General features: G+C 38.2%; 1 protein-coding gene across 3 annotated transcripts in view; it reads left to right on the forward strand.

The window, feature by feature from the left end:
* The window catches only part of mre11a (MRE11 homolog A, double strand break repair nuclease), a 66,658-nt gene that overhangs the window by 38,337 nt on the left and 13,727 nt on the right, over positions 1 to 14,594 (forward strand). For all 3 annotated transcript variants that reach the window (XM_039654244.2, XM_039654245.2, XM_039654246.2), the window contains exons 8-12: positions 5,929 to 6,043; positions 8,477 to 8,662; positions 9,760 to 9,931; positions 10,464 to 10,544; positions 10,653 to 10,782. In XM_039654244.2, the coding sequence (XP_039510178.2) occupies positions 5,929 to 6,043; positions 8,477 to 8,662; positions 9,760 to 9,931; positions 10,464 to 10,544; positions 10,653 to 10,782 (684 nt within the window). The remainder of the gene's footprint in view (positions 1 to 5,928; positions 6,044 to 8,476; positions 8,663 to 9,759; positions 9,932 to 10,463; positions 10,545 to 10,652; positions 10,783 to 14,594) is intronic.

Raw genomic sequence — 14,594 nt, forward strand, 5'->3', positions numbered from 1 at the left:
AGTTTAGGCATGCTGCCAAAATGACTATTTAGGCTTTATCTCTGCAATGCCTTCACATTTTGACACCAAACTTTGCATGTGTCATTGTCACCTCACTCTGACCACATCACATCTATTTCGTAACTGCGCCACCTATTGTTAGAAAGTGATAACCCATTAAATCGTCTTATAAGTTAATGTTTATGTGATTTTTCTTAGCCATTTGCCCAAAGTTCTCTCAAAATGCCCTTAATTGCTCCTTGCTGCAGTTGGTCTGCCACTCCTTGCCATTTTGGCATATGTTGCCGCTTCTTGCGCTTGGCCCCGGTAATGGCTGCTTGCAGCTATATTTTTAATTGCTCCGGTTTCAGTTGTTGACATCATTTTTTTATTTTTGATGTTCAGGGGTCCCATCTTTTCACTTTCCTTTTGAATTTTTATTATAAGGTTGGAACACCTTATAATTAAATTTCCATCTTTGGTTGCAAAATAATAATTATTAACATTTTAATATTTTGTCTCGTCTCGTTTTGGTCCACGAATAGTTGACCAATAGTTTTTATTTTTGTAAACCACATTTAGTCTCGTCAACGATATTGCATTATACATTTCGTTATAGTCATCGTCACACGACCAGCATTTGCGTTGCGTCTCGTCTCGTTTTCGTCACGTGATTAAGGTTCGTTGACGACAATATTTAGTCATAATTTTCGTTGACGAAAGCAACACTATTACCATCCCGTGTTCTGACAATTGCTTCACGATCTATATAAAGCGATCTTATCAACTGGGTCAGATTCTTACAGTTCCTGAAGTACCTTATATAACTTTTCATGTTCAACACAATCAATAGCCTTTCCTCCTTATAAATCTTTCAATGATGATGTGGTCAAGTGTACCACGACCTCGGCGAAACCTATCCTGCAAGTAGTGTTGCACGGTGCACCGATACTTCAAAAGTATCGCGATACTCGGAAATTAAAAACCTCCCGATACCTAAATTTATTAGTATCGATACTTTTATGAATGACCGCGACCCAGATTTGTAAGAGATGTTGGTGTGTGCCACGCACGCTTCCAGTCTCTCCCTATGAACGTCTGTGTTTCTCCTCACGCACGCAGCATAGAAGCTGCAGCTGTCATGAGACAAACACTACCGCGAGACGGCTGCATGCGCGAGCACACGTGATACAGTGGCCGCCTGTCAGTAGCGGAGTGGCAATCAGGAGAGTCGGATCTTTTCCCGGAGGGCCGGTGGTGTTTCGAGGACGCGAGGGCCGGTCTGATAGTTATACATTGCAATTTATTAGTAACACGATCAAGAGGTCTCTGCAACAGCGATAGTTTGAAGCGCGCGTCCGTGTGAAGATGGTGCGCGAGCCGCAAAAGACACTGTATCCAACTGATAGCAGCAAAAAAGAGCGGTGCTTGATTTTAAAAAAACAAAAAAAAAAAACAGATATTAGCACTAGATCTCTTATTTAATAGCGAACTAAATGAATTATCTGCTAGTTAACTGGAGATGTTTCATTTATTTTTGTATTAGGTGTACAAGTTTCCCCCCAACTTTCATAGATGGCATAAATAATTTGCAAGCTGCTAAAATAAAATAAAGGATACAAACATCAGCAAAATTATCTATCAGCTATATGATTATAATCAGAGCATGTGCATGTCAGTGATTTATTTATATTAGGTTATTACAACATTAAAGAGCACAGACTTATGCAAAGGAGGTGCATATGAATCACCTTGTAAGAAATACTTTCCTTTTCAGGAAAAGTATCGAAAAGTATCGAAATCGCAATATTTGACTTGGTATCGGTAGCGAAACAATAATTTTGGTATCGTGACAACACTACCTGCAAGTCAGGTAGCTCTGCTTCTATGGGGCTGTTTACACACTTCATGCGTTTTCTCAGATCGGATAGCTGATATCTGATTTATCAAAATGATTTCATTTACACCTGGTCACATAAATGTGTTTTTGCAAAATGGATATAAATCCGATCTTCAATTCCCCTCGCTATGTGCGGATTTAATGAAGTGCACGTCACCGAAAACAAAATGATGACATATATAGATATATTTTTTTTGTGAACTATCCCTTTAAGTACAAGCGGCAGTACTATATACTATAAGCGTTATACGGCGCACCTTCAATTACCTATTTTAGAACATTTTTCAAACGTTTGACTGGGTTTGTGTTATGCATCCACTGATGTGCTAAAGGGAATGCAGCGAGTGCGCGGCGTCGGAGGTGAGGCGTTTATTTAGTAAGCGTGAGCGCGCTGGGGTGGGCACGTAACTTGCATTCGCAGCCTGACTCGCTGACAGCAGTGTCTGTTCGTGTGTGTGTTAAGAGTGAGCGCTCATGAGCGGGAGACACACATAACCTGATTTATACGAGGTTGAACTGGCCGTGTGACAAAGCGGGCAGAAGATGGACACGAGTGCGAGCAATTGATCCATATATAATGCGCTCCGGATTATAAGGCTTGAGAAAAGGCCGGATTGAGGAAATTAAAGGCTTTTAAGTGCGCTTTATAGTGCGGAAAATACGAGTACTACTCTCGCTTTTAGACCAGCACGCGACGTGTTTAATATAGACGCATATTACACCAGATTTTCTCCCAAATGTTTGCTTTCACTTTAGACACAGCCAATTCTGTTTATGTAAACATTGTATGCATTTAACAGTATTAGCATAATAAGACTCGAAAGATAACTTAGTCCAGTATTCAGGACTAGTGCCTGTGAGCGTCGGGGGTATGCCGCGCGCTCAGGAAAGTGCACGTTAGAACAGCGCGTGAATTAAATGTTTAACCGGCAAGGCTTATGCAAATAATGAACTTTTGTGAATTGCAGTGTCCCGTACCTATTCCTTGACGTGTGGTTTGTAGGGTACGTCGCATTGTACAGTTGAGACAGAGGCGCCAGAACTGATAGAATACACTGTAACACGATACTACCATATTTCTTAAAAAGCAGATCGTGGAGACATTTACTATTCATGATATCGCACACCCCTAGAATAAACCATTTAACGACTAGTCGACTAGTCGTCGACTGTTATGCAAAACTAGTCGACTAGCAAAAATCAGTAGTTGTGAAACCCCTGATTTATGACAGAGTCGGCTTTGCAGCCTTGGCTAAATGAAGTATAGACGAATCCGGCGAAACTACCGGAAGTAAGCGGGCGCCATTACTGAGCTGTTGCTGGGTAGCGTTGCGCCATTGCCTCCTATTGTTTTAGTTGCAACTTGCGTCCACTGGAATAAACAGCCCGCGATTTACGACTGTCACTAACGTTGCAACGTTACCCCTTGTATAATGTCGAGTGGGTAAACAGTTTCCGTTATAAATTGTTTCAATGGTGGCAGTGAAATTTCAATTTTGAAGAGAAAACATTGTAAATACCCCAAGCGCATACACCTTGAGCCTACCACGCAACCTCGTGTAGACGTGCAGTGTAATTTTAAGCGTAGATGGCGTGACCGCGCTTTTCTGAAGCACAGATAGCGTGACCGCAGCCCTGTCTGGTGCCGTACGGTTTACACAGATTTCCTGGGCGAGTACAAGACACGGACATTCGCGTATAATAACAATTATTTAATGACATAAGTAAAAAAATTTAATAAATATGTGATATAGTGATCAGTAAAATCTCCTCTCTTGCTATTTTTTCTATTCAATTAACATGCTATGGTCATTAAATGGCTTTCCTGAGCTAAATGTAACGTTATGTGACATAATTGTTCTCCTGTTGTTATATTGAAATTTCCATGGTTTAAAAACACTAATTGGTCGATATTATGTATACTTTCTAGCTGTAACGTTACCTTACCCTTGCCCGTTGCAATTTGAAAATGAGATAAATAATGAAAAACATGAATTTGTTTATTTGATTTCATTTATTTATTTATTGTTGCCAAATGGACAGATCTTTTATATAGTTTCTTCGTTAGCAAACGTTAGCCTAGCTAGCTTGCCAACTTGCCAAGCTATTTTCATAAATAATCTGTAAGATTGTTTGTACCTTCATCTGCGACTGGAGGCCGCTGTCTAACATCATCAACCCAACAAGTCATTCTGCCTGGCTGTAGCTGTCATCGAGGGTGCTTTCGCGTTATCACCGAGGTTTGTTTACATACCGGTGCACATGTATATGCCGGTGTAACAGCTCAGTAATGGCGTCGCCACAAGATGGCAGCCTACACAGAACGCTCGTCGGATTCGTCTATACACAAGACTAGATAATGATCTGTGATGTCATCGCTCTGCTACAGTATTTCAACGGCATCAACATTGATTTCATGTGATAATATTAGGTCTAGAGGATGATTATGACAATGAGTAGGTCCTGACACGTGTTGTCTAACTCCAATGGAATTAAGAATGTCTTTACTTGCCAATCCCAATGCATCTTTTTCGTTATCCAGGGCTCCAGACTAACTTTTTTTACTAAGAGCGCTGTTGCCCCTGAGCGCAAGCAGAAAATTTAAATCAGCTCGCAATGCAATTATTCAAATTTCCCCCAAAATAACTGTAATACTGACAGATTCTTTATTAATAAATAGACTTAACATTATGATATGCTGTTTTATTTTAACTTCACAGGGTTCCAGACTCAAAGTTGAGAGCAGCATCACCTCAAATGAGAACTACGAAATGAGTTCTACAAAAAAAAAAAAAAAAATTCTGGTAGCACTGGAGCTGACAATAAATCACTAAGCTTAATTTAGGGTGTAGATGAAATTAACTTAGTTATCATTTATAATGTCTTAATTATTAATTAATAAAAGTAGTGAAAATAGCCAATAAACATCCTACTGTTTACAATGTTATTATTATTATTTTTTAAGTGTTTAAATAAGAGTTTTCCAACATCTTAATTTTTTTTAGTTTTAGGACAATCTTTAAAGGATGAACAAAAAATGTGTTTGTAATCACATAAAAAATTCCAAAAAATAAAACATTTATATATGATATTATTGAAGTGCTGGGAAAAGATGCGTTTAGTAGGCTACTTGTAAGCATTTGACTATTTCTTACACTATCATATTTATGGTTAGAGTTAACTTGCTACATTAGCCTAAATCCATGGTTCTGTTAGGCTGATTTGTGGACTGAAAGCCTTCTATAAGTGTTTCTCCTGGTTTCCACGTCAGCGCTGTTTGATCTGATATGGTTTATAACAGAACTCTGCGCCGAATCGGAGCGTTTCTCACCGGATCTCGTGGTGTTGATGTTATTAATTCTGAGGCGAATTCAATGGATTTCTTCACTGGATCTCCCAGTAACAACGTTGCGTGATCTCCCAGTAACAACGTTGCAAGTTCAGGGCTTTATTTTACTGTCAATGGTTCGGATCGCTGCTTCTGCTCCACGGTCCTAATATATCTAATATATGTTCATATATGAGTGGCGTATTTTCGTTCCACTTTCATTTTGTTTGCATTCGCTGCTAGGTAACAACTAACGAGTCAATAGATCGCTGATTGCTCGGAAGTACACAGCAGGTTGTGATATTTGTCTCCGTCTCCTTCCCGCAGACGGTTTACGCGCGCTATTCTTGTCACGGATTCATTGACGCTTTACCATGCGTTTAACGTGTGGCAAATTTACTGGTCGCACATGTGCGACTGGATGTAAAATTCAGTCGCACACTCTCAAATTTTGGTCGCAAAATGCGACCATTTGGTTGCAGTCTGGAGCCCTGTTATCTACATGTTAAAATCACCAACAATTAGGACTTTTTCTGCAGCCAGTACTAACTCCGGACAAAAAATTATTTGATAAAGTCTGCTTGGTGCCCTGGTGGCCTGTTATACAGTAGCCAGCACAAATCTCAAACGTGATTTATCATTTACACTAGATGTAATTACATTAAATATTAATATAAATACTTTGCAGGACATTATGAAGAATCGTGTATTGTACTTTCAGGTTCCATTCCAGATGAGAGACTCTACCGGATGTTCGTCAATAAACAGGTGACAATGCTACGACCACGAGAGGATGAAGATGCCTGGTTCAATTTATTTGTCATCCATCAAAACAGGTTTGGGAACCCATTTGTGTTTTACTTTCTCTTTTTAAGTATTATTACTAGGGCTGGGTATTGAGACAAATATCACAATTCGATACGATTTCGATTCACAAGCTTTCAATTCGATTCGATTTCGATTACGATTCGATTCAATATCGATTATTTTTGGATATCAGTTACATTAAATGGCAATTTTTCTCAAGGGAATTAAATCTCTTAACTAATGCTGTAAACTATGGGAGTCTAGTTGTAGCCTACTAGGCTTTATTAGCCTAATAGGAAGGTAATAATGAATGAATCACTTAAATTACACTTTTATTTATTTTTATAATAAGAAGATTATATGAAATATAAACATTTAAATGGTGGCTGTCATAAAAACTTGCCAGATTTATTCAAATATGAAGGTAATAATGAATGAATCACTTAAATTACACTTACACTAGCCTCTCACGGGGATTTCGGATGCCTCAACGCCTGTGATGAGACGACTCAACGCCTGTGAAGAGACGACTCAACGCCTGCGATATGTTATGGCGCCGTTTTATTCATAAACAATATTTATATTTAATATTTATATTTAAACAATATGAATGTAAGCCAGAGGAGAACTGGCCCCCGACTGAGCCTGGGTTCTCCCAAGGTTTTTTCTCCATCCAATCTGATGGAGTTTTGGTTCCTTGCCACTGTCGCCTTGCTTTTGGCTTGCTTTGAGCTTGCTCAGTTGGGATTTAGTGTTTAGCAATGTTGTTGATCTGTGTTGTGCTACTTTCATGTTATCAGTGTGAAGCTGCTTTGATACAATCTGTATTGTGAAAAGCGCTATATAAATAAATGTGACTTGACTTGACTTGACTTTTATTTATTTTTATAATAAGAAAATTATATGAAATATAAACATTTAAATGGTGGCTGTCATAAAAACTTGCCAGATTTATTAAAATATGCATTAAATATTGAAGAACTTTAAGATTATAATGCATATGTAATATAGTGTATATATTTAGCAAAATGCTCCTCTCTGGAGTTATTTTTTTCTATCTGACTAACGAGTTGATGTGGGTCTTCTGAGGTAAATATGACGAGACATGACAAGACATTGATTACAAGCTGTTTAACTGACGTCTTTCCACGGTTGACACGCTGATTGAGCGAATGAATGTGACATGATACGGATTTCGATAAGTTGTACTCTATCTTTTAACATACTTTCAGATGCTCATTCATGTTTATTTGGCGCTGTGACTGGTATTATTAAGCCGGAAGAGAGATCAGCGCTGCTGCTTCTCATCAGCTGCGCCAGAGCGATCTCACGCCACAGCGGCAAAACTCTATTTATGTTTTTGAATTTCTAAAGAAAATGGACGTAATTTGAAAATTGAGACTTTGTTTCATATCAATAGTAACAAAGGACAAAGATTATTGCGATTTTTTTTTTGAATGCGCGCAGCCGCGATACAATGTCCCATTCATTCAAATGAAACAGGATGACTAATCGATTCTTGAAACTTAAGAATCGATATCGGTTCGTAAAAATGAGAATCGATTAATATCAAGAAATCGATATTTATTACCCAGCCCTAATTATTACTAGTTATTTAGTGCATAAAAGCAGAACATCTTAGCGAGTGCAAACGGGGTGGAATGGTCCCATATCCTACCCATTCCTCAAGCATACATGCATATCTCTGTCTGATAATAGGTGGTGCTTTTTATTTTTGATTATTTCCTTATAACTTTCAAATTGTATTGGCTAAAGTATTTTTCATCTGATTCCTTGAGGTCTGAAGAAACATTGGCCATGTTTAATTTCATCTTTATATGTTTGCAAAAAATATGGAATGTAAAACCTAAAGATACTCTTGACAAAATGAAATAAGCCAAGTATTTTCTGGGGGCTCATCTATATCTTCTAAAAACAAATTCTGTAAAACTTGATACAAGAAGACAACAGGACATTCTGAGAATGCAAACAATGTCAAACTCCGTCCATAGATGCTAGGCAAGTTTAAGTTGATTTTATTTGTATAGTAGTTTATTTGTCTGATCCATGCGACACCGATGGTGAGCTAGAGTTAAATGTCTTTTTGTGTCCGTGTTAGCGAGCGCGTTGGGCCGTTTAGTGAAGGAAAAATGTAAATCTTCATTATGGGTCTTAATCATAAATACTCTGCATGTTCACAATAACAGTTTAAATAAATAAAATAATGATAAAATAATGTTTTACATCTACACATTTAGATTAAATATACATATGCATTCTCATTAATGGAGTTAAGCATTAAATTACATAAAATCATTATTGAGAAGTTAAATATATTATAATAATATAAATATTTGCTGTGAATGCAATGCTTTTGAACACTTTTCTTGTGACATGCTGTGTTTTTATGTTTCAAGGATTGCTTACCGTGATATAAAAAATGTAATTGTGTATTTTTGCAGGAGTAAGCATGGGGCGACTAACTACATCCCGGAACAGTTTTTAGATGATTTCCTGGATTTGGTGGTATGGGGTCATGAGCATGAGTGTAAAATTGCTCCAGTCCGTAACGAACAACAGCTCTTCTACGTCACACAGCCTGGCAGCTCTGTCATTACTTCACTGTCACCAGGAGAAGCAGTTAAAAAGTTTGTGTGCCTGCTCTCATATACACATACAGTACACAGTTTTTCTGCTATTAAATGATTCTGAATGGTCATTTCAGTCAGTCAGTTTCAGATGCTCTTGCATAGAAGTTGTGCTGCTGTGGTAGGGCTATGCCATTTTGGTTTAACAGAGTGTGCAAAACACCATTTTATTCGGTCTCTGTTTAAAAAAATCCCACACTTTAGATTGCACCAGATATTTTTGTAAAATTGACTGATTTTCAGCATGCCAGTGAGCCATGATTGGGGAACATATAAAGAGTATGACTAATATCTAATAATTTACACAATTATCATAATCGATTACATCAACTTTTCCTTTTCCATTATCTGATTGTCTTCTCTGCTCACTCTGGGGTACATCTGTGCCTACCTGCAGTCATAAATGCAGTTTCACCAAGTAATTGCAAACTTCACTAGGGGCAGACAGTGCCATTCTATCATCAAATACAATCTTGTTTCCACGCTGCACAGCTCCACTCGATGCCTTTAGGTTTATCATGGATTCGCTGCATTAACGACCATCAAACCAACATTTAGTGAAATTTAAATAGTGTTTTTGGTGGGGGAGAAAGCACATAATAATGCATAACCTCCTTTAGAAATGTCATTATTTCATGATTACAATTTATGAACGTAATTATAACCTGTTATTTATTTGATTTTAAAAAAAAAACTTACTTTTTTGTAGAGCACAAAAGGATTTATGAATCTACACTCAGCGTTTTCCATTTAATGACAGGTTAAAGACCATAATACACTTCAGGAGTGGAACACAGCTAAATTCTATTAGTTATCAAAAATAACCTTCCCTTCCACCAGTGTCAGAAATCATATTCATGTCCGCATTCAGATTTAATAAGTTCCGTTGGTGGAATTAATTCTCACTTGCCACATGCACCAGTTTGAAAATGCTGAAAGGAGAACAAAATTTGAGAACAGCAGTGGAGGAGTGTACTTTATGGTACTTTAATGCTGTTTTATTGGTCCTGAATGTGTCCGTTTATTTCAGTGTATTTCAAGTTTAAGTATAGTCGAATATGTAATATATTTTTTGTTGTTTTTTGGGTTTTCCACAGGCACATTGGGTTGTTGAGAGTGAAAGGGAAAAAAATGAATCTTCAGAAAATTCCTTTACAGACCGTCAGGCAGTTCTTCATTCAGGATGTAACACTCTCAGATCACCCTGACCTTTTCAGCCCAGAGCAACCCAACGTCATGCTCAAAGTCATGGCTTACTGCCAGGAGAAGGTACAGATGCCCACAGACACACACGGGGGTAACTGAGATATTCAGGAACTCCTTAGAATCTATAGTTTTTAACTGTACAGTACTTTGAATTAAAACAAAAAGAAAATGGTATATTTTTTAGTATCAGTGCTGAGAGATTGTGTCAAAATTTAGATTAATCTGACACAATTATCCAAAGCAACTAACAAAAACTCAGCAACATTTTTCTTCTCTATTGTGAAGTACATTTAAGTGAAATGAATTGATTTTGTTCATCGGGAATTGATTGGGATTGTCATTCTCAATGTGATTGACAATGATGCAGAACTGAATAGCATAACATTTTGTTTTACCAAGGTTGCACCAAAGCCTACTTATGAATTTTGCTTTTAGGTTAATTTTAAAAGGTTAGCAGCATGACATTTTCATTTATCCAGAGACTACTGGTTTCCCTCTATTTGAAGATTATTCCACTATTGAGGTACAGTGAGTGTAAAAAGTTCACAAGAATAACTGGACATTGCTTTTTTTGTTTTACCCTTCGGTCTTTTAGGTTGAAGAGATGCTTGAAGAGGCAGAGCGAGAGAGACTTGGAAATCCCCTTACTCCTGAGAAACCTCTCATCAGACTACGAGTATGTATCAGTCACACACCCTCTCGTTGTCTGGATTTGCTGTTTGTTATTTTCTCAGTTCGTGAAATACAATCCACCTTTCTTTTTCATGTGCCTCTTTCTCTCTAGGTGGATTACAGTGGGGGTTTTGAAGTCTTTAACACTATGCGCTTTAGTCAGAAATTTGTTGACCGAGTGGCAAATCCTAAAGACATCTTGCATTTCATCAGACACAAAGAGGCCAAAGACAACATTAAAGGCAAGTCGCACACATCGGTAACACTTTGTAATAAGTTTACAGAAATAAAGTACTTACAAATCATTTGCAAACTATTAGTTTATAGTTCATAGTGAACCAGAACCCAAATTATCCTGACCATATTTTATCTGTACAGAGGTAAAGGGAAGGAGGCCTTCACTAGTTGACACTTCAGGACTTTGTTTTTGTCGTGTCCAGGAGCTGGTCCTTCATCAGATCTGGATACGGCCTGGATCCAGCGGACTGCGGTAACACTCGGGATAAACAGAGACTAATATTAGCGTAGACACCATCCTTCTTATGATGTACATCAGGATTTATGGAAAGTGTTCCCGGTTCCGGCTGATCTTTAGTCTAGATTTGAACTGGCAGACTGTGTCTGCTTCTGCGGCAACCACCCATATAATAGCATTACAATAATCTAGCCTTTATGTCATGAACGCATGAACTAATTGTTCCACATTTGTCATTAAGAGCATATGATGTAATTTAGATACATTTTTAAGATGAAAATATGCAGTTTTACAGATATTAGACACGTGACTTTCAAATGAAAAGTTGGTATCAAAGAGCACACCCAGGTTCCTAACCGACGACAAAGACTTGACAGAGCAGCCATCAATTGTTAGACAGGATTCTAGGGTATTACGTGAGGAAGTTTTTTGTCCAATAGTTAGAATCTCTGTTTAATTAAAGTCCCTGTAAAGTCAAAATTAAGTATGTGTTCTGAGTCTGTCATACAAAAAATCAGAAAAATGTGTTAGCCACCCAGCCAAATTTGAATTATAAAAAAAGCCGGCAAGTACATAAAATAAGCTATCAAAGTCATGAAAAAATGAGCAGATTCTCTGCTCTCAAACGCTGGGGGCATGTCCGCTGGCTGCGCTGAAACCACGCCCACTAGCGGGAAAGCTGTTGACGGTTATATTAGCTGATTAGCTTTTGGAGACAGGAGGATGAACACTGAGGCGGGAGATCGTCGTTTCGGCCCTGTTCACCAGTAACAGCGGATTATCAGTGAATCCCAGTTGTCTCTGAGGAAAGTTTATAAAACGATCCAGTGTAAAACGATCACTACAGAGGCGGGTGTTGGGGGTGATCCTCAGCTTTTCATCAACAAGGTTGGCTCTCTAAAAACCTCTTCTTGATGTGATCGTTTTTAGGGGAATTTAAATGAAGATACCGATCTGTTTTGTACATGATCGCATCCAGGTAGTAGCCCAGCATGTCCGTTTCGAAGGCATAGCTAGCTAGAAAACTGTAGGCTCAGCTGTAGTAACTAATAGTACTGACAGACACTGACAGACAGGTGAATGCGAATGTGCTCGGAGAGTGTGTGTGGAGAGGGGGAGATCAGACTCAAATAGGGGGGTGTCCAGCAGCTCATGGGCTCCAGTGCGTCATCGAGCCCTGTTTTAGCCCCGCCTTATTAATCCGTAAAATTGCAATGGTGAAAAACTGTTTAACGGCTGTCTTTGTAATATGTTTTAGCAATACATATGTAACATTTATAATGTGTTTAGAACTTTTTTGTAGAATTGCCTTTACAGGGACTTTAAGGATTAGGAAATTACTAGTCATCCAGTTCTTTATGTCAGCTATGCATTCAGTTAATTTTGTGAATTGGTAAGTTTCGTCAGGGCGTGAATAAATATATAGCGGAGTATCATCAGGATAACAGTGAAAACTAATGCCATGCTTCCCAATGATATCTCCTAAGGGTAGCATGTACCTTTTTTTTATTTATGTCATCTCTTCATTTACTGCTACAAACTTTCTAAAAAGGAACATGGTTGTGAAGATACTGCCTTTTCTAGTATCTTTGACAGAAAAAGTAGATTCGAGATCAGCATGTAATTGACTAATTCTGTAGAATCAAGCAATTATCGAGATATGATGGCATCAATGGCTACACAACTTTTTTTTTTTTTTTTTTTTAATACCGTTTTCAAATGCAAACTTTTCTAGCTCCCTGGCTAATTGTGATCTATAAGGTACTAATATTAGTATTTGAATGCGTTGATCATTGTAGCCAATCACAGACATTATGTTGAGCGTGTGAACACTATGGCCAATCAGGCGTTTAAGAATTCGCTCATCAGCACTTAAAATGATTGGGGAAAAGGCTGGTATCGTCACATACTCAAGTCGGTACCTTTGACAACACTATTTCTTCCCATGGTTATTTTAAACTGATGGCCATTTAATTAATGGCAAAATTAAAAATGCAGAACAGTTAGTTTATGCGTTCATGACATCAAGGCTAGATTATTGTAATGCTCTACTGGATGGTTGTCCTGCACGTTTAAGAAACAAACTTCAGATAGTCCAAAACGCAGCCGCTAGAGTTCTTACCAGAGCCAGGAAGTATGACCATATTAGCCCGGTTCTGTCAACACTGCATTGGCTACCGATTAAACATAGTATACATTTTAAAATATTTCTGATTACCTACTTAGGCATTGTTGTCCTTCATGTCTATTGCGATCTCAAAATTCCGGTCAAAATCGAGTGCCTGCAGTAGATCCTTTTCCTATTTAGCACTTAAAACTTTGGAACAATCTTCCTAACATTGTCCGGGAAGCAGACACACTCTGTCAGTTCAAATCTAGACAAAAAAAAACATCTCTTTGGCCTAACATACACAACACATGAAATGTTAGGCTGCATGGTTTTGATCAGCCGGAACCGGGAACACTTTCCATAAATCCTGATGTACTTGTTGCATCATAAGAAGGATGGTGTCTACGCTAATTTTAGTCTCTCTGTTTATTCTGAGGTTTACCGCAGTCTGCCGGATCCAGGCCGTATCCAGATCTGATGAAGGACCAGCTCCTGGACACAACGACAACGCAGTCCTGAAGTGTCACTAGTCCCTCCCTGTGAAGGCCTCCTTCACCTTTACCTCTGTACAGATAACACGTTGTCGGGATAATTCTGGTTTGCGTGGCTACGCAGATGCGACAAAAAATTCTATATTGTACATTAATACCAGAAAATTAGTTTTGTTGAGGGTTGATTTGTGTTGGACTAAACGTCTGTGCACATATATATTCAAAGGGGCATACCTATGGACTGAACACGTGATGCACATGTGCGCGCTGTCTGTGTATTTGTGGGTTTGCGTTTTTGACTTTTGTACAGAGAGAACAGATAATCATTTGCACCTTCGAACCAATTTCAGGGAGTGCGTTCTCGAGACACCAGCCACTGTTTTATGCGGATGAGTTTTTCTGTTAGAACGGTGTCGTGTTAGCGGGCCCAATGCTGTTGTAAAGCCTAAACAATCTGTTTCTGTAATTTCTTTACATGCTTCTCATTGTAGGTTTCTCAACATTCTGACACAGAATGATTGTGTTAAACAGTCTACGCAAGGGTTAGGTTATTCTGAATTTTTAATTGATGATGGGAAGTTAGATACTGTGAGTTCAGAGAAACACTGCACTTGCACAAAAACATGCAATACAGTATTGCTGAATACCAGTATGCGTCTACAGTTGAGATTTGCTCTTTATACAACGTACACTGTTTAGTGTGTGTGTGTGGGTAAAGTTGGATATATTTGTAATAGTTGGCAGTTAAAGTTAGTAAGTCATAAGTTGTTGTTTTTTTTTTAGTGTAGTTACAAAATTAGGGTTTAGGTGTTTCACAAAAAAAGGTCTCACTTTAGATTAGGGTCAAATTCTCACAATTTTAACTGTTTACTTTGACTTTTGCATCAATAAACTCCTAATCACGGCTTATTAATAGTTAGTAAGGTAGTTCTTAAATGGGTATTGTGTAGGGTTATGGATGTAGAATATAGCCGTGCA

The sequence above is a fragment of the Pimephales promelas genome, chromosome 16, assembly GCF_988280905.1.
Source record: "Pimephales promelas chromosome 16, fPimPro1.hap1.1, whole genome shotgun sequence".
NCBI classification, from domain to species: Eukaryota; Metazoa; Chordata; class Actinopteri; order Cypriniformes; family Leuciscidae; genus Pimephales; species Pimephales promelas.